Below are 21,089 nucleotides of genomic sequence, written 5' to 3' on the forward strand. Positions count from 1 at the left end.
CTATCCTGGACTTACTTTGTAGACCAGACTCGCCTGGAACTCACAGAGATCTGCCTGCCTCTGCCTTCCTGAGTGCTGGGATTAAAGGCGTGCCACTACCATGCTCCCTCAGATGCTTCTTTCTGTTTGCCCTCAGGATAGCTGGAGATTCCTGCCTCCAAGGAGGCTGTAACCAGGGTTCTGAGGCCTGCTGCTGCCAGATCTGCCGCAGGAAGGAGGCTTCAGGGCAAGCCCACGGGCCTCTCCCTTCTATCGGAGTCAGTCCACAGCGAACTCTGCCTGCATCAGTTGTGGCGGGTGACACAGGAGAGAGAAGGGATTCAAGGTGAAATGCCCACCACCACCACCCCCAAATCTTCCAGGGGCTTCTGCCTGAAGACAGGGATGGTCAGATAACAAAGCAGGCCATTTCACCACAGTCATAAATCTCTAATAGAAACTGGCCAAGTTTAGGTGCTTTGGGGAGGATCTGGGTGAGTCCTTTGCAAGCAGAGGGATCACACGCACCTTAGAGGGACTCTATCTGCACTGAACACGGGCTCTCATGTGCAGTATCATCCTCAAAAAAAAAAAAAAAAAAAGGCAAACTCAGAATAACAGCTAAGTGACTGGCCCAGGAGCTCCTTTTCAACTCACCACCGCATTTCCTGCCTCTTCAACAGAGCCTTGTCTTAAAGGGACTACTCACTTATGAGACAGACTGGTATGCTCTCTAGGCTGGCCTTGAACCCACAATGTAGCCGAGGATGATTAGGTTTCTGAGTTTTGGTTTATAAGCATGCACCATGGCGACAGGTTTGGAACAGGACTCTTTCACAGTTGCACTCGTCCCTTGGCCTCAAGGCCACCAAGTAGGAACACACCAAAGGCACTGAGAAGTCCTGTCAAGATTCATGTTAAACTTTCTCAGTCCAACGTGTCTGGGGCAGTTGGCCATTAAAACTCCATCCTTTTTATTTTAAGAAAACTTGTCTGGGTCCCTCAGACCTAGCACTCTAGGGAGCACCTGTAGAATGCCCCGTACTCAGATTTCTCCTGTGTGGTGCTCCATATACAGTACCGGAGGCACAGAGAGCTGAGACCTGCCCTTGAGTACAACCCAGCAGCGGAGCCGGAATCTGGCTTGCCAGACTTCCGGGTCAACATTGTCTCTGCTTAACTGGGCTGCAAACTGTCTGCTCCCTAAACAGTATTCATGGAGAGCCGATAATGACACAGCCGCCAAGTTACGCACGCAGCCCCCTTTGTTTTTAATTTAAAAAAAAAAAAAAAGCAAAGAAATCCCTATATAAAATCTGGGATCCTATACATAAGCTGTGAGTGTGCTCCCCACACTATTGACAGCCCATCAGGTTTGTGGCGGTTGCCCGCATTCTGCTATCACTTGTCTATCTTCATTGGCATCCCCGGTGAAATAATAACACCAGTCACAACTGCTTGTGCTCTCCTTGCTTGGTGTGAAGGATAACGTTAATAAATTGATGCAAATGCCGAGTGTTTATCACTGCACTTTCATCTCAATGGAGCCGAGGCTGAAGAAATCACTCCTCAACGAGGCCGTCCCGAGCAAATTTCTCTCCACGCACTTCATTGATAGATCAAATCCCATTAGCACTGACTAAAATTCGATGGCACTTGGTTGGAACCAAGACAACAAAACTATCAAAAAAAAAAAAAGATGCGGGGGGCGGGGGGAAGGGGGGCAGAGTAGAAATAGATTCCTTTTCCCCAAAGATTTATTAACCATATTCTTCCATTAAAACATAAGCTGTTATAATGGCAGGAGGTTTTTAAGGTGACAATTACAAATAAACTTCAAGAGCAGCCAATAGCCAGCTTTGAAGAGCATTTATGAATAATCACGCATCGGGAAAGGTCAACTGGGCTTTTGGGTCTAAAAAGTTAAGCTCTGCTCTCAGTTTGTTTCCAAAGTCTTCCTTATCGGCAGAAGGAGGCAAATGGCCCCAGCAAATGTTTTAAATATGCAGCTTTGCTTATCTTCCTGTATTAATGATCCTTGTGGCAGTTGTTGTATTAACCTTATCACACAGTTGCAATAAGGGAGGCCTAATGTGCAAGAAAGGGAACAAGTATTCTGTTTAATCTCGGGGACCTTTTTCTAACCCTAGCAATTTTCTAACTGTCAAGTGCAGTTAAAAAAAAAAAAAGTTAGGCTTTTCCTGAGTTTTTGCAAAATCACAAAAAAAAAACTACATATGTCCAAATGGGTGACTCGCTCGACGTCATCCAGTGCCAAGAGAATCCAGATTCGATCACCCGCTGAACACCCAGCCCTGGTTTTGTGGGCTCTGCTCAGGCGTTCTCACCAGAAGACAGGAAGTGGCTCATGAGAGAGCCAGTCTCCTTTGGGGCCCTGAAATGCTCATCTGTGGCCCTGCCAGAGCTCCGGGTTGTCCCTGAAAAGTCCTTTTTCCGTGCAGTCGCTGTCCACGTGGAGGCGGTCCCATGACTTCTTCTAATTCCTTCTTAACTTTGACGACAAAAGAACCTTGACCCCAAGATTCTTCTCTCTTTTATCTCAGGGTACTTGAGAAATCACCTCCCTCTAAGATGGAAATTAGTATTTTTCTTTCAGCTACCCACGCTTCCACTCACCACACACAGTGGCAGGGCGAACGCGGCCCTTCCCACTTCCCGTGCCAGGTAATTTTATTTTTCATTATCCCTTTAATGCAGAGCAGGGCCACGGATTACCAAAAAGCAGTTTGACTCCAGCAATAGGTCTTATTCAGTAATCCTCACTGTCATGGAAATTCCAGCCCCTACAAGAATAAGAGGCTCGATCCATATTTGCCAGCTCTAATATGAAATCTGTCAGAGCCCAAATTAATGAGTTCCAAATTCCTTACATCACGATAACAGGTTAAGACTGGTCAATTAATTACATAAATCCTTCCCGATTCATTGTGCGTTTGCAGCCCAGATTGTGTCTTACATTACTCCATGACACAAGGCCTTTTGCCTCCTCTTGTTCCGAAGAAAGGCCCCATTTAAGTGGAGGCTGCCTGGCACGGCAAAATGTTAAATGTCACACGTTAAACGTGCACTTTTCAGTAATTGCTTTTGTTTAAAAAAAAAAAAAAAAAAAAGTACGGTGCTCCTAACACCACCACCGTGCTAAGAGCTGGGGCTGTGCTGAGCACCAGCGTGGGCAGGAAAGTACCTGTGTTCTGCCTCTAACAGTTCCGACGCACTTTTCTGCACCCGTGCTACGCATGACGAAACCAGAAGGTTGTGTTTGTAAGAATAAACCCAGCTCCCCTAAGATTAATAGTGGCGAATACAAGACAGTTGAAGATGCTCTTTTTTTTTTTTTTTTTTTTAATGAAAGAATTAAGATCTGACTCCAGCTTCTCTTATCAGGCAGTAAGAATACTATTAAACGTGTCAACCACAGTGGATCTAGTTAACTTGAAAAGGAAGGCACATTATACAAAATGTATACGGTACACGTGTAGTTCTTGACGCTATTATTTGCTCTTTAGATTTGTAGCTGTTATGCGCCTACAAAGGGTAGAATTGAGGGCTCAGAAAGCCACAAAGTCATCCAGGCCAAACGTTTTGTTGTTTAAAAAAAAAATTTTTTTTTTCAAACAAACTTGGAGTCGCAGTCATACTCGATGACTCCCCTTCATCCCACCTAATTGCTCGTGCCCGATGCGATGCAGAGATACTGTTTCCTGAACCATCATCTCACAGTAGGCTTGGGGTCAGGCTAGCAGATGATGCTCAGGGCAGAGCCTCCAGGGTACCAGCTGCACCTCGCTGCCCGACAGCGACCCCATCCGTCCACCCGTGGCCTTGCACTGCCGGTCATCCTCAAGTGACCCAGCTAGGCAGCTTGGGGACCCGTATCTCCCCACGCGTGACACATGGACTTTACTCAGGACCCGGAAGCACGCCAATTATTCCCCAGCGGCAACAGTCCTACTACCGGGCACAACCGGGTCAGACAAGAGAGGGACGTTAGTGGATTAGGCTCCTGTGTGAAAGGTTCCAGGCTCCTGGGGGGTATGCACACAGCGCAGCGTGGGTCAGCTAGGCTGGAGCGGCTGGAGCCGTGTGCACGCTCTCGGTGGGCGGTGTCTGAAGAACAAAGGCCCACGTGCCTGCCCCACCCGCGCGGGGCACGGTATGCGGAGGCTTTGTTTGGTCCTCACTGTCCGTGTGCGCGATGCTGGCGATGCCCGAGGCAGGTGGGCCGTGGTAAATCGCTCTCCACCCGCCCACTCCAAATGGCTCCCGCCCCCACACACACACACCGGGTTCCGCAGAGCAGTTGCTATGGGTTACCAGGGAGGTTGCCATGGGTTACCGGACCGAGGAAGCGGGAGCGTGCTTGGGATGGCGGGAGCGTGCGCGGGCTGCTGAGCCGAGGCCCACAGGGGTGGGGGCTGAGCTTTAAAGAATGCCCAGGTAAGAGACACAAATCCGCCACGCGGTATGCCACGCAGAGCCTGCCTGCTTCGGCAGTGTCTCCACTTCTCTATAGCTTAATGCAGAATGGATTCAGCAGAAATTTTTGTAGCTTAGTTTTCTTCTTCTCTCCCTCTTTTCTTCTCTATCTTTTGAAAATGAGTCTTTGGAATTTTGAAGAAAAAGGGCCGTGAACTACCAGAGTTTGCGCAGCTAAAATAAATTTAGTGTCTAATGCTCTTAAAAAAAAAAAAAAAAAAAGAACCTAGAAGTTTCCAGCAAGAGGGAAAGGCAATTGTGTTTGACTTAAAGGGACAATGGTGAATCGACTGTAAGAGGCATACAGCCAAGAACAAAGCCCCCAAATCCGTTGTAAATGTATCAAATCCAAAGGAATTGTTTCTTTACATGTTAATTTTTTAGCTCCATTTTTATTAAAATGTCTGCATTCCTTGTGTTGACTTGCAAAGAAAACTATATCTAAGCCTTTTGTAAATGTCAAGTTGCCATAACTAAGTTCGGACATTTTACATTTGAAAATGTGTCCATAGCAAGTGAAGAAATGGCTTTCTTCCGAAACAAAACTGTATTGAAATAAATGTTTCCTCTGTGGAAAAGATACTATTTTGTATTTATTCATCGGGTACCAGCTAACTAATTTAAATATTAAGAGGAAGACAACTTAGAATAAAGCCTTCCTAATTTCTGCACTTAAGGAAAGTAAGGCCTGTCATGAAAAACGCTCAGTCCTGAAGCTTTACTGGACACATTTAACTTGATGATAAATCCTTAAAGCACCAAAGAGAGATAAGTTCAACAACACAAGATCCAGCCTCCACTATTAGATATAACATGGCTAAGCTGAATACATTTGATTAAATTCTTAATGCCACATACGACACTTTATGCTTCTACTTCTCTATGTTGCAAATAACTTGTTTGTATTTAATTGTTAAATAAGATTCGAAGTGGACTTCATCTCTGGCAATATACATTTAGTACCTTAGGGAGTAACAAGTGATATTGAGACCAGCACTTTGCTGTTTCTCCTAGTGTTTTTCTAAACTGAAAGTTTTAACTAGAATTAAAAACCACGTCTTAGCAAATGAGACTTTAAAGTAATTCTTAAGTAACAGACTGTCGACTTTCATTGTCACACCTTTAGCTACCTATAAAGCCAGCTTTAAAACAAAACACACAGGATAACGACCTCCCAGGTGTAAAGTCCACCCTTGCAGGATAGTCCAGAAAAATAAGGGTTTGCTGAGTGTAAATCCAAAGGCATCCAGAATTAGGATTCCTAAAGCTTAATTCACATTTAAAAAAAAAAAAAAAGGCACTGAAGTCGATTTAGTCACTTGTTTTCCTACAGACATGAAAGTATAAAACAAAGCAAGTGACCGACTGGAAACTGATGTCCTTTTAAGTATCTCGGCCCCAAAACCCCAGTGTGAAGCAGCAAGTGCTCAGATGTCTCAACAGTCCAAGATGAGCAAATGCAACTGCAGCGAGCATCAAGCCAAGTCTTATCAAAGCTCTTCAATAAGAAATTACTAGTAATTTAAAATACACTGAACTTATGTCTGAGTCAGAAGAGATATATTTCTCTTATGTAAAATAACTGATCCAACAAATAGGGTTGGGTTTTTTTTTTTTTCATGTTTAATGTGAAAACAATGACCTTGTGAGGTTTACAGAGCAAATATTAAGCATCACTTAATGTTAATTTTGATAGTTACGTTATATCATCAAGAAACAGTATGATAAATTGGTGGCGCGATATATGCTTTTCAAAAATGCTACAAAACATAAATGTTGTGACTTCATATACCCTGCTGAGGAGTAGCGATCACTCTGAAACTTCACAGCAAGACAAGCGGCTGCTGAGTCATTTTCTTCCTGCATTGAGCTAATGAATAGGACAGGACAAGGCAGCAAGATCTAAGATACGAAATCAAAGTATTTACAGAAGTTTAGTAATGTTTCAGACAGAACTTGAAAAAAAACACAAGAAATCATTCTTATTCCAAATTTAATGTTTCTGGGTGTTTGTTTTGTTTTGTGTTTTGTTTTTTGTTTTTAACCAGTTCTCTGAAACAAGCATTTCAAAGCAGAATATTAGTACAAGAACTTTGAAACACCCAAGCAAATGGCTGCTTTTTGCAGCAGCTTTCCCACCCAGTGAGAGTGGGAGCAACAAGTTATCCCACTTGGATGAAAATACCATCTGGTAGCTCTACCGCGGACACGTTTCACCCCTATTGGAGAGGACTTAGCTAATTATCCCAGGAAAATGCCGCCTCATCTGAAAGTGGAAGTTCATAGCGGACCCAAGACATCTTATCTTTGAGCCACTTAAAAAAGAAAAAAGCCTGTCTCGAAAAACCAAAAAAAAAAAAAAAAAAAAAAAAAAAAAAAAAAAAAAGCTATTTTATTCAAATTAGCAATCTCCAGGGAGATACCTAAAGAGAAAGAGCTCCTAAAACACTCACATGAGCGCTGACATCAGCAACCTGACTTCCACTCCAAAACTATTGAAGTATCTATGGGTAAAATTAAATTAACTCTTATATACGTATAAACCTTCTAACTTAAAAATAAATAGTGAGGAGCCACCACTGATGAAAGCTACCTGGTGATTTTTTTTTTCAATGCACACTTTATAAACTGTCAGAAAATAAATCGTTAAGCCGTGACTGTAATGACACAATGATAAAAGGACGACGTGTTGCCAGAAAGCACGTGATGCTGATTTTGAATGGGGAGGGTTTATTTCTAAATCTACATATGGCAAATTTAAGCAAAACTATGAACACTTCTGGGGTTTTCTTTTTTTCTCCCCTAAGATGTAAACATTATTTTAGTATGTCTCTATTTGTAAGACATATTTTCCATTTACATGTGATACACTGGAAAGCTTAAATACTCTTAAATATTTCAATCAAATACCTAAAAGCAAAGTATTTTCCAGAGCAGGGGAAGTCTCCACAAAACAGAGCCATGTGCCAACGAGGCAGTCTCCTGTGTCGTGACTCCGTACCCTGGCTCCAGTCACACGCTGTGTTTCTAGTCACTTCCTTATTGATAAGGCAAGGATGCTCTGTCTGAGTTTGGAATGCTCCTGGTAACACCTAGCTCTTTAAAATTCAGTCAAGGCTAACTGGAGCTATAACTCATTTCACTTGAGAGCAGGATCATATTTACAAGTATTATATGGCAATAAAGGGTTGTACAGCATTCACAGACCTTATTAGCTTCATACAGAAGCTTGGCTAAAATTAAACAACATAAAAATCCTAATACTAATAACAACTACCTAGGATCATGACAGTGGCACTAGGTAAGAAGCCATTGTGAGCTTCTTCCTGGCTGGGCACAATTCTGTTTCAGATGTGGTAGCCCTAGAATTCCTTTTCATGACTCCTGCAGAGCTGGGCTTGTCTTACATCCATGTGAACTGCTGTCATCACTGCTGTGTCCAAGCCCAGAGGATGAACTGGAAAAGAAGAGAGGGGGAAAAATAATAAAAAGAGGAAATTGGTTTTCACAACACACTCAAAGCCTGAGTAACAGAGGAGAACTTTAATTATCTCCAGTCACAAAGAGAGACAGGAAATTTGGACTTTTAATTAGCCATTTGGAGTGCAGTTGGATATTTTTTTTTTTTAGCTAGATAATTTAAACGCGAATAATTCAAGTCTGACTAAATGAAAGTCACATAATCAGAATGCAGATAATTGAATTTCTGCTGCATTCATTAATTCAGTGTGGAGGTGTGTGTGAAGACCACTATGATGAGCTGTCACAGCTCAATAAAATCTCAGTCAATTAATTTTTTCATTATTTTAGTATTACATCAACAAAAAGCAAAATGTGCATGTGCGTCTATGAGCATGCACACGGGCACTATGCGCGTTATATAAATACGCCTGTTAACTCAGCGCACAAAGAGATACCTTTCTGAGTCATAATCTACATCGTTGTCTTTTTTCCCTTCTTCATCATCTTCTTCAGGGAACCGTCTATTCATCAAGGCAAACTTGTGAATTGCTTCTTCCACCGAGTACTTGGTCTGCCCGGAAACGCATGCTTCGATGTCCTCGGAGGTCAGGTGGCTCTGCAGGAAGAGGTGGAGACTGCTGTCGGAAAGCAAAAGTGCGTTCTGCAGGACTCTGTGCAAAGGGGGGGAAAAAAAGAGGAAATAAAATAATTGATGAGCAGGCATGGGCAGAGTCGGGTAAAGACAGGAAGCCCTTACAACCGTTCTACTGATCTCTCCGCTCCGAGAACTTTGCCCCGTGCTGGGCTCTGCCCACTAATGGGACAAAAACACATGCTAACTTTTACTCAATTATTTGGAATCTTAGGTGAGTAAAAACATGGAGCTAATGGTTAAGAACATCTGTTAAGAGAATAACTTCAAGGACATTTCTTCAATTTAACCATCTGCTATGACCATGTGGATTCATTATGGGAATATTTTTGCTTATACGGTGGTAGGAATTTATTCTACTTTTAAAAATTTATGGCCAACAGCATGTCAGTGCAGCAGTCTTTATTGGATAAGCTGTCATGAAACATCAAAACTTTCAACTACCATTAAAATTATATGAAAAGTCCAATATGTTCCTCGGCACATTCTACACTTTAAAAACTTTACTGGCCCACCACATACCTAAGTGCAGGCTGACCAGGGCTCCTAGTACCTAAAGCTGACTAGAAACTTCTGCAACTATCCTCAGCAGCAATGCATCTCTATGTTGCCAAAATAAGCAACCAAGTAAACTTGATCCCAAGCCATTTTCCCAAGTAGGGCAGTTTGGTGCCCCTGTCATCCAACAGGACAGCAGCACCAATCTCAACTAAAACACCAGAACTAGACAGAGAACAGAAACCAAACCCCGCAGCAGAGATCGGACATGCTCAAGTGCACAGCCATCAGCCACGTGCGTGTTTTTCTGGAGTGCCGTAGGATAGGGAATCAAAGTAGCCCCTCACACTGAAATGAAAACTGGCTTCGCGCCTTTTTAGAAAGCATCTCTGATGGTTGGTAATTAACCCTCTGTTACCAGTTCGGTGTTTATTCCAGGAGATGCCAGGACCAGACCGTAGGAAGTAAGAAGAAGATACTTAGACCCACGAGCCATTTTGCCTGACGTGGGATTTTGTCACACGGGACTATGAAAACAAGATCACACATTTCAGACCAAATGAACCTTGCTTTATACCTTGCATGTTTAAACACGTAACTAGAAAAGTAATTCTCTTCTGGCCATTAATATCAATTTGGTTAAGTACCAAATGCACCATAACGCCATGTCCTTTTCTTCCAAATAGCACGACTGTTTCTTGACGGCAGATGTCTACAAACACATAAAGTCCAGCCATCCCCTTTGCTTCAACATCCTTATAAGTGTAACTTGAGGGTAAACAGGATCCTTATTAAGAGCAAGAACAAGACTATTGTGCTTTTCAAAGAGAAAAATCGCAAGCAAAGCATCTAAGTGCCCAACTCCGTGTGTCCCCTGCCCTGGTCCTCCCAGAAGATGGCCATGTCACACGATAAAGGTTCGTTTGCCACCCAGTAAAAGCTTCTGACTGCACTAAAAATCTGTCTTCCTTATTTACAAATGTTTTCCCCTTCCCGTCCTAAAGAATTCAAATTAGGAGAGTTTCCCGGCAACAAGCCCCTGCTATGAACTTGGGCCCTCTGCGAAGTCCAAGCAGAACGTTTCTGGTGCCCTCCCGCCTGTGCCTCTTCCCACGAGCCACAGGACAAGCGGCTGCTCATAGGATTGTACACACGGCTTTGTTTCTGTTGGAAATGTGTTTTATTTTCTCTATAAAATAATGGGTGATCTTTAAAATTGATTTTAGATGGTTTGAGGCATTACAGCACAGAGGTAATGTGCACTAATGGCAACGATATTGGACACAAATTCATTTTAGCTTTATTTCATGTCTGAAGCAATTCTACTGAGCCTTGAACTGCTCACGTGCCGTTATTAACTTGCTGGGTACCTAGCACATGGGTAGCTCAAACAAAAGTGATCAGAGTCCAGGCTGATGGAGACCTCAAGGCTACTGCCCCCTTTCTTCTGCTATAATTCAATTTCCAATTTGACTGTGCATTAGGCTCCTCAGTTCGCAGTTTTCTGCTGAATACTGCCACCTGGAGGACATGAGGGTAAAACGCAAGTAAATGGGTCTCCCAGTTCAATAGGAGCAGGGAGCCTGAAAAAAAAAAATCAACATGCCTGCTAAGTACGGTTTTATTTTTCAATCTTTGTGTCTTGATGGCTAAGTTTAGGCCTCCAGGACTGCAGAGGTATGAATTTGAAAGAAAAAATAGTTTTTAAAGATAAATTCATGCCGGGCGGTGGTGGCGCACCCCTTCTAATCCCAACACTTGGGAGGGAGAGGCAGGTGGATTTCCGTGAGTTCAAGGCCAGCATGGACTACAGAGCTAGTTCCAGGACAGCCAGAGCTGTTACACAGAGAAACCCTGTCTTGAAATAAATAAATAAATAAATAAATAAAAATAAAAATAAAAAATAAATAAAGATAAATTCATCTTTTAATTTTGTGATCAGATAGTTTACAGTTTGCAAATAATGTAAAATTTAAGTGTAAATCACTTATCCCAGCTCTTAGGAAGCTGAGGCAGGAGAATCAAGAGTTCCAGGCTAGCCAGAGCAACACTGGGAGACCTCACATAAAAATAGTAGAAATAATGATGATAATTTAAATATTTTTTTGTTTTGAAAAATGTAGCCTTTGGGAGGATGAGAGGGCACCGGTGCCTCCACCGAGTGATTCTTGTTTTGTCGCCTATCACAGCCCTGTGTGCCCACACCGTCACAACAAAGTCCTTTGTTTCCTCTAGCCATATTTGTACCGCATTTTCCACAAAGAAATCTAAGAGGAAAAATCAACTTTAAGCTTACTATAGAGTACTTTGCACAACAATCAATACGCCATAATGGTAAGGAGCCTCCACAAAAATACATGCATAGGGCAGGTGTGGTGGCGCACGCCTATAACCCCAGCACTCAGAAGGAGGCAGAGGCAGGCAGATCTCTGTGAGTTCAAGGGCAGCCTGGTCTACATGGTGAGTGCTAGGACAACCAGGCCTACATATTGAGACCATCTCAAAATTAATTAATGACTTAAAGAAATATATATTCTTTTCAAGCCTTTAAGCTGGAGCCTCACGAACCAGCCTATAGAATTTTAAAGGAATTCCTAAAAATATATTTACAATGCATGTCAAACGTTGTCCCCCTCACCCCCAACTCCCGCCACACACACACCGAGTAACTATGCTAGACAAAGTGAGGCCTGCTTTTCATTTGAATTGGATACAGCGAAGTCTAGTCTTCCTTAATGGCGTTTCTTAAGCAGATTGTACAGTGGTTCAGTTGAAAAACAACATGGTATACAAAATCACCTAATTCTGCAAATGCCCTGGATCCACTGAACTCCATCCGTATGATGCCCCCTACACACACCTGTATGGTGCGGTTTGATGTTGAAAAGCAGTTAACTCGGTCTACTCACTTCCTACCAAGAGAGAAATAATTTAAGTCTACAAAGCTTTCATTGAAAGATGTTCATAATCTATGCTGTGGTGCCCTCTATTGAACATAAAGATTTATTAAAAAGTTGTGTGTACCCGCGTAAGTGTATGTGTTCACGTGTGTGTATGTGTTCACGTGTGTGTGTGAGTGTGTGTGTGTGTGTATACATGTCTTTTATTTAAAACAAACATTTGGGGCCATCCTCCATCAGATTGTTCAAGGTCAACCTGGGCTGTTCTAAAAGAACCAAAAAAAAAAAAAAAAAAAGAATAAAAATTATGTAAAGCCACAGTAGAAAAATCTAACTGTGGGGTGTATGCTAGTCCCAGAGTGCTGTGCTCCCGTTCACAGCAATTAAACTTAAGAAGTTAGTGGAGTTCTAGCGCCATTGGAGGCTGACCCAGAGCTTGTAACTCTGACCTGTAATGTTCTGTCCCTGTTACTATTATAAGAGCTTATAATTAGGAGAAAGAATACAAAAAGAAAATTGCAGTCCCAAGGGAAAATGAACGTTTGAAAATGTCACAATCACAGTGACCAGATCAGCTATCCCCAGAACACAGAACTTATGAATCCCTACAGTTTGCACAGCTGAGACAATCCCCTCCTGCCAAGACTGGTAAGTACTGAGACAAAGCACCTACGGAGAAGATCAACACATTATCCTCTCTGACAGGCAATCAGAGAAACAAGTCTCCAATCGCTCCGTGAGAGTCAGCCCGAATGTGTACGGTGCCCATAGTTAAGTACATATTATTACACAAATGACCTTAAAAATGAAAGTTTCATTTTACATTATACATGCATACACATGCAAAGATACTTTCATAGAATTTGTAACAACCTCAAAATTTACATAAAAATCGAACAACTTAAATATATGCTTATAGCCTGTAGCCAAACGCGTGTTGAATTTTAATGTTATCGATTCTAGAAGCTTCCACCGAATAGACGGTGCCAGCTCAGAGGACACCAAGGTGTGGTCTGAAGTGTATCTCACCCAGCTGCCCTCGTGGCCAGCCTGAATGCAGAAGAGGGACCAGGGTAAAGATATGGATGGCTGCTACACATGCCCAAACTGGACCCAACAGGACAGCGGTGACAGAGATGTGACAGAGAGAGGATTGCTCAGCCATCGGGCCCAGTCCAAGGCCAGCTGGAAGCCGATATTTATTTACTTGTTTAAGTCTGTCGTCTCCTTCACACAGGGGTTCTGGGATCCAATTCATGTCTTCAGGCTTGACTACAAGTGCCTCTACCCACTTTTTTTTTTTTTTAAACATTTAAATTAGATTTGTTCAGTTTATTTTGTGTGTGTTAGAAACAGGTGTTCACATGCCGTATTGGAGTGAACAGTATCACGGGAAAGCTGCCTGCTCCGTGATTTGACCTTCAGATGACAAGCAATATCCAGGGTCTTTTTAAAAGCTGTGGGCTTTGAGTCCCTTGGAACTAGAGTTTCAGAGGGTTGGGAGGCGCTGTATGGGTGCTGAGAACTGAACCTGTGCCCTCTGGGAAATCAGTACATGCTCTTACTACTGGACCATCCCGCCAGCTCCCGGATCAAAGTTTAATTAGTTAAGACCCAGCACCAAGATCTCCCAATGAGAGAAGCTTCCAGAAAGCGGCAGTTCATTAGCTCCTGTTCCGTCCTGTACAGCGTCTGGGCCTGTGTCCCTGGCACACGGCTGTTGGATGGAGGGTCAGCACGTGCTTTTCAGATCCTTTCCAAGCAGTTACTTATCAGAACAACACAAACTACCAGTGGGGACAGCCATACGCTGGCTACACCGCTCCACTCCACAGATAACCAAAGGAATAAAAGGACTCAAAAGAATCTGGGTTCCATAGCTTGGAAAATACTGAGAGCAAGGATTGATGGGAGACTTAGACCCGAGCACCTTGAGCTCTCTAGGGCGGCTTGTGTGTCAAACAAACCGAACGAGTGAACAGCCAAACAATGCACACGGTACAGCACAGTCCTGTGCGAGCAGATGCCGGTACACCAACTGTGAAAGCAGAGCACTTAGAAACAGTGCAGGGAGCAAAAACCAGAAACTGGGCATGGCGGCACATGGCCGCCTGGGCAGGCAATCAGGAGTTCAAAGCCAGACTCAAGTACATAGTGAGTTTGAGGCCAGTCGAGAGTGCATGAGACCCTGTTTTAAAAGACTAGCTCCAGACGGGTGATCAGTGCCCTATATTTATCTAGTGACATAAGCACAGGCACTTGCTGTCCCTGACCTTGCAATAGACCAAAGGCTCCCCAGGGCTAGCCAGGGTTGTTGCATTCCTCTGCTCCTGCTCCTCCCAGGCAGTAGCCAGGCTGCCGCTTCTCTGGGGTGGCATCTGATACAGAGGCTGCGCTGCAAACCTGAGCTACATCTAAAGGGAAAAGCCACCGGCCACCTGGGCACCTTAGAGACGACAATCAGCAGAGAAGGCCATAAGGGAAAAATCAGAAAAGCTTTGCCCAACCCTTTGTTCTGTCACACTTGTGACACCACCGACGACACTGCTGTGATGTTTTCCGGCTCAATTAATGGGGGTTCCTTTGAGCTCTTTTGATAGCAGTTACTCTAGTGTCTGTCTTCCCCACCTCCCACCCCCCACCCAGGCCTCACTCAGTTCAGAAGCATCCAGCTTTCTGTGTGTCCCAGTGACCTCTTGGGAGGAAAGGCACCGTGTCAATCTAATAGAAATAAATATTAATAATATTCATGTGCATACTTAATGCCCAGGCCCTTTATAAGTGAGCCATATGGTGGAAACCAGCTCAGGGTCCTATTTAGTGAAATAAAAAGGACATAATTTCAGATCTCAAAGCCACAGGAAAAACAGGCACTCGGGCCCCCGCTTCTAACTCACCAGACTCTGCCTACTTCCTTATCTAGGATACAGAAAAATAAGCTCACAGCTATTTCAGCCCCAAGTACACTAAAATATCAGTAACGTCCAGCACTCGGAAATTAGGTTGCCAGATACTGCTGTGCCTTACAGTCCTCAGCCTACTTAATTAGCCCAGTCCTTATGGGGCAAGGCCTATCACTGTCCCCATTTTATAGACAGGACAACATAGGCACAGAAAAAGGAAAAGGTTTGCCTGACTCCCAGCTAGTAAAATGACAGACCCAGGATTTGAACCCCAGCAAGCCTAGCTTCAGAAACTGTGTCCAAACCAGTGTGGGACAGAACTCCTATCCTGGCATTCCGGAGAGGAGTGAGTGAGACAAAGGGAGATCCTAGCGGGGTGGCCTCCGGCAGCTCCCAGGGAAGCATGCCCCATCACAGAAATCCAGAGTCAACCGACTGAGACGACACAGAGGGCGTGCACTTGACAAACGACCCTGTGCAAGGAAGAATTAAGCCATTCAGTCAGAGAAAGGGCCTTCAAGGCCCTGGAACAGACGACTCTGGCCTGTCGATTCTAACCGCGATAAATGAAGCCAGTTTAAAGAGGTCCTCCTGGTAAATAGTAAGGCACAGTTATTTCCTGGGAAATGTTACTTTTGCCAGCCAGACTCTCTAGCAGCTTGTATCTGCTTTGCCTTTGTTGCTGTTTGCTTTCTCGTTATTGTTGTTTTGGGGGTATCTGTTTGTTGCACTTGTTTGACAAGGACCAGCCTGCAACTCACTGCAAAGCCTCAAAAATCACAGAAATCCTCCTGCCTCAACTTCATAGGTGGTTCCATTAGATGTGTAAGCTGCCACTGTATCTGCTTTGCTCTTAAAAGACCATGTGTTTGTTTATTCTCTGATCCAGTCATCCATTGTTTCTAGAAGGCTCTGCTCACAACCTGCGCCATTCAATGTGAGCCACAAGATGGCACTCTAATACAGGCTATGAACATACCTGGCCCGCAGTCCTGCAGCATCTCAGAGATGCTCCCTCTGCCCACATCCCCAGCCTGGGTACAGACCCTTCCTTACTTTCTGAGGAAATCTTCCAAGCCCTGGCGGCGCTGGTCAACATGCTGGCGATTGTTCATGTTGAAAAATAGGTTTTTAGATGGAAGTTCTGGTAATTCTCTGACGGGAAAGAAAAAAAGTCAATCACCAATCACCACCATCAAGGTGATTTAGCTATAATCTGTCAAAGTGAAGGTGCGTCATGCATGGTAATTATCACTCAACTACCACCTAATTGTGGTGTAATAGTAACTTAAAGGGAAATCTGTCTTTAAACACATCTGGGGCAGTTCATGGTCAATAACCATAAAATCTGGTAAAGTCCAGGATGCTGTGGGCATCTTTTTTTTTTTTTTTAATCTATCTTATTTGGGTTTCTTTTTTTATTTTATTTTATTAATTTATTCATATTACATCTCAATGGTTATCCTATCCCTTGTATCCTCCCATTCCTCCTTCCCTCCCATTTTCCCCTTACTCCCCTCCCCTATGACTGTGCCTGAGGGGGACCTCCTCCCCCTGTATATGCTCATAGGGTATCAAGATACCCTACGAGCAGTGGGCATCTTAATGCTATCAAGTCTCAGTTCTAGCCTGTCACAGCCAGATCTCTATAACGCAAACTGTGAGTCACTTACACCAGCAACGCGTTGCTTTGCAGTCTTTGCCTCAGCCACACGAATTCTCTGTACCTTCTGCGTACACAAGATGTCTTCATTGTAAAACACATGCTATTAGTCTGCATGGAAACACAAAAGCACAGCCTCACTGAAGGGAAACAGCACTTATTCTTTCTTATGCACGTAACTCCTAAAATACTCCTCACTCTGTAAGTAGGATGCAAATCATGAGATGCGCATTTCTATTTACGTGGGCGCTGGGAAACCTACCCATAACTCGGCCCTGAAGAAGCCACAATGCATTTGCCCTGGGCTACCATGGCCAAGCCCTGACCAGAAGAATCCTGAAGGAGACCTGTGCTCTCCTAACTACAAGCATTGTTTCCAAAGTCGGATCATTAAGAAATAAGTTCTGGTGGGCATGATAGTCCACAATGTCACCTCAGACTCAGGTGGCTGACTCAGGAAGACCAGGCTGGGCTACATAGGAAGACCCTATACACACACACACACACACACACACACACACCCTAAAATGCAAAAAAACGTTCAGGGGCAGCCCCTGCATTTTTAACACTGTCCCGAAGCTCTTGTGGATCAGAACTGACTTCCCAGAGCCCTTTGCAAGGCACCGCAGACAGCTGCGTGTCAACATGGATGCCACCAGTCCTTGGGAATCCGGAAGTCACTGCCCACCTAGACAACATTTTCTCAAGGACATGGGGAGGGTGATCTGAGTCAGGAACACGGTGGGGGTGGGGTTCAGCATCAGTACCCATGACAGGCAGAATAAATGCTAGCCCTGGTTCTCCCCCCACCCCCACCCCCTCGCCCTAGGGCTGGTTTCCTGAGTGGGAGAAACAGGGTGGATATGAAGATGGAAAAAAAACACCTGGCAGGTTACTAGTTACAGCTGTGTGTTCCCCTGCAGCAGCCCTTAGACAGCCTTGGGGGGGAGAAAAAAACAGGTCCAGAGTCCCCAGCCTAAGCTGAGCCATAATGTCACTCCTTTGGGCAAACACAGAAAAAGTAAACAGTCTCCTCTGGGTAACACGCGCCATGCTGCCAAACATCTGCGTCTACTAGTTTCAAAAAGCAAGGCCATGTCAGCTGAGCGTGGTGGCTCACACCCATAACCCAGGGACTCGGGGGGCTGGGGCAGTTTGAGGGCAACTGGGCTACAGAGTGAATTCCAGGCAGATCCTGTCTAACATCTCAACCGCCCCTACAAAACAACAAAAAGCAAAGAGACCCTCTACTTTATATACTCATTTGAGCCAAGACCCACTTAGTAATCATTACACTGCGACCTGAGAAATTAACTTTTGCTACTAAGACCCGTATTATTTTAAAAACTAGCCTGCCAAGGAAGCTCGGCTGTTTTCCTTGGAAACCTAAATGACTGTGTGCACTTGTTCATATGCTGTCCCCGTGAAACATAGGGCAAAGTTCCTGGATGCAGGGAGGTTAAGGGGCTCGCTCACCTGCAAAGGCCACAGCTCTCCATGCAGCTGCCTATGCTGCTACGGAAACAAAACCAGGAGATGCCTACAGCATCGCAGCATTCTGTGGGGCAACCTCAAAGTACACCACCGCCTGACCCTAACGCACTCCTTGGGGACAGAAGGCAGCAGGCTCCGTTACACCAGAGTTAGGGCCCTAACGAGGCCCACACAGGAATCCTCTCGGTACCCGCCCCCCCCCCCCATCCCCACCCCCCAGAGAGTATGGGATACCACAAAGACTTTTCACATTTCCAGTGCAGGCTGGACCTATTTAAATCCAGTTTCCCGGCTCCTAGCAATCATGGTGACGTCCACCTGTGAGTCCTTCAGCCACAGGGTAGGCTTAGAAGCTACCTGAAGAGGCAGCCAGCTCCGTCATCTACTGGCTTACAACCCCACGTGAATTCCAGAGTCACCTGGTTTTATCTCCCTTAAGGTTGATTTGAGTCTACCGATTCCCAGCTGATGCCCTCAGAGCTACCAGAGGCTCACCAAAAGCCTGCCTCTTCCACCCGCTTAGAACTGTTCCACAGGAGCGCATCTATGCTAAATGACTCAGTTCCTCTAAATCCACAGGCTTGTCTCTGACTCCACCAAGCCCAGAAGACTTCCTCATTGTCAAGTAATTATTACTTCAGAGAAACACCAGAACGCCACCAAAATATTATGGCCTATGAGTCCAGGGAGATTTCTGAAGTCGTATCATGCCATGTATTAGCACAGAATAATCTATGTTTCATCATCTCCCAAAAATAACCAAATGTCAGGATGCCCTCAAGTATGTGATGAGGGCTCGCCCTCTGAGGCACAATTAAATAATTTCATTTTGTCTCAAATGCTTCTTTTTTTTTTTCATTCATTTGTGTGTGGGGGGGGGCGGGGTAGGTGAGGGATTGAGACAGGTTTTCATATAGACGAAGCTGGCCCTGAATTCACTATATAGCTGAGAATTACCTTGAACTCCTGCGCCTCCTGCCTCTACCCGTGCCCTGCCACATCTGATTCAAATGCCTATTTCTTTTTACAAAATACTTACTCATTTAATTTCATGTGTATGTGTGCGCACGTGAGTGCATGTCTGTACCCGCCCCCTACCACCTACATGCAGAAGCCTGGGGACCTCAGAAGTGGGGCTGGGTCCCCTGAAACTGGAGTTACAGTCGCTGTGAGCTGCCATGTGGGTGCTGAGCCCTGAACTCCCAGGTCCTCGGCAAAAGCAGCAAGTGCTCTCCAGCTGAGAGCTGAGCCAGCTCTCCAGCCCAAATGCCGATGCTTTTTTATGTGCCCATGAGATTCTGCACACAGAATGCATTGCTGGGTGTGAAGGTTCCGAGTGAGTAAAACAAAATCAAAATAACAACATACACAGAAATGACTTAGAAAATAACTGTGAAAAAAGAAAAGGGGGGGGAGGCAGTCCGGGTTTTTAACCGAGCTTAGTTTCTGAAAGGACGTTTTAGAGTGGCATCCAGAGACCTCCAGTAGTCCAGACGTCACTGAACGGTGGGCTACATGGAACTCCACTTGGGTCAGATACATCAAATACGTGTGCCAGATCCAGCCCCAGACACATCAGATCTGGACAGAGTGAAACAAGGAAGTGAGTGTCTCCAAGGCTAGGAGCCAGCAGACGGGGGTCTGGGGCCAGCCTGCCCCGCCTCCTGCTGTTTCCAGGAGGTCCGTTGGGCCCGATCACGGGTGTTCGGGTGTTCGGATGTTCGGATGTTCAGGTGTTCATTTACAACTGTATGTGGGCTCTTGTTCTGCAAGAGGAGCAGCAGGAGCTGCAGCACAGCTGCCACGGGACATTTCCACGTGGCCCCACGCAGGACGGGTTTGCTGACCTTGTTCCAGATAAGCAGAGCAGACTGCGAACCATATGAGCCTTTCAGGAACGTATGGTCAGTATTACTTCCGCTGGGTTGCTTATTCTATGTGCTAATGACTCAAAATCTAGACCAAGGCAAACTGATTGTACATACTCATTTCCAGATTTCTGATCCTATATAAAAAAATTAGAACAAAGTATAAAAGCACATATGAATAAAAATGCTATAATGAAACCCTCTAGCATGTGTTCATTTAAAATGGCTAATACTAGCTAGGCATGGTGGAGCATGCCTTTAATCTCAGCACTCAGGAGGCAGAGGCAGGTGAACTGCTGAGAGTTCAAGGCCAGCCAGGTCTACAAAGTGAGTCCAGGACACCCAAGGCTACACAGAGAAACCTTGTCTTGAAAAACCAAAAGAAAGGAAGGAAGGATGGAAGGAAGGAAGGAAGGAAGAAAATGGCTAATACTGTATTTTCCCCAAAATTCTATGTCCCCTCAAAACTTAATATTTACCAAATAATATATTATCTTGAAATATACCACAAAGAAATACCACTGATAAATTATACTCTTTAACCATTAATTTTTAAAGCAGTCATATCATCATAAGTAAAGATGATAAACATTGAAATACTAATATTTTTTAAGCAAGTACAATATAAGCTTCAAATAAGAATTCCGCAACTTCAAGAACCGTTTTACTGTTTCATTTGTGATACGAACTTGGTTGGAGCCATCTCAATTCAGCTCTTGGAATTAAGGAGATCTTTTCTTTTCTTTCTTTTTTTTTTTTTAGTTCTTAGTATCATTATGTCACAGAAAGCATTCACCCCCTAAAATCCCATTTCCCACTGCGTACTTACGTGAATACATATCTCATAGTCGATGTAAGAGTGCCAAAAGTCCTCTTTCTGAATCCTGGGGTCTCGGACCCAGACACTCACGAACTCCTGTAAGGGCATCATGAACAAAGGACAGTGTCAGGGTTCTGGAAAGGGCTAGAAGGAGCTGGGAGGGTGGAACCGGAAGTACCAGCCAGTGTGCCCGCCGTTCCTCAGAAAACAAGAAGTAGAGATCATGAATCAGGTGTCAGCAGAGTCCAAAAAACACTTGGCCGCAAATGGAAATGTTTAAATAATGCAAAACTGGGCAAAGAGTGCAGATGGAGAGCGTTAGGCCCACCCGAAGGCAATCAAGAAGAGGCACC

General features: G+C 44.5%; 1 protein-coding gene across 1 annotated transcript; it reads right to left on the reverse strand.

Moving 5' to 3' along the window:
* Positions 1–6,978: 6,978 nt before the first annotated feature.
* Snx10 (sorting nexin 10) lies at positions 6,979–20,847 on the reverse strand. Its single transcript, XM_051152373.1, has 5 exons — positions 20,746–20,847; positions 16,565–16,665; positions 15,948–16,046; positions 8,394–8,609; positions 6,979–7,933 (listed from the first exon to the last, which is right to left on the reverse strand). Exons 1-5 carry the CDS (start codon positions 20,845–20,847, stop codon positions 7,852–7,854), a joined length of 600 nt encoding a protein of 199 aa, XP_051008330.1. The 3' UTR covers positions 6,979–7,851.
* Positions 20,848–21,089: the final 242 nt, after the last annotated feature.

Source organism: Acomys russatus, chromosome 10 (genome assembly GCF_903995435.1).
Source record: "Acomys russatus chromosome 10, mAcoRus1.1, whole genome shotgun sequence".
Taxonomy (NCBI): domain Eukaryota; kingdom Metazoa; phylum Chordata; class Mammalia; order Rodentia; family Muridae; genus Acomys; species Acomys russatus.

Bases quoted from the DNA above. Each gene is read 5' to 3' on its own strand.
- Snx10 (XM_051152373.1), bottom strand. From the start codon at position 20,847: ATGATGCCCTTACAGGAGTTCGTGAGTGTCTGGGTCCGAGACCCCAGG. The intron at 16,666-20,745 runs GTAAGTACGCAG...GTTTCCATGCAG, and splicing joins ACTATGAGATATGTATTCAC to ACTAATAGCATGTGTTTTAC. The intron at 16,047-16,564 runs GTAAGTGACTCA...CTTTCCCGTCAG, and splicing joins CAAAGCAACGCGTTGCTGGT to AGAATTACCAGAACTTCCAT.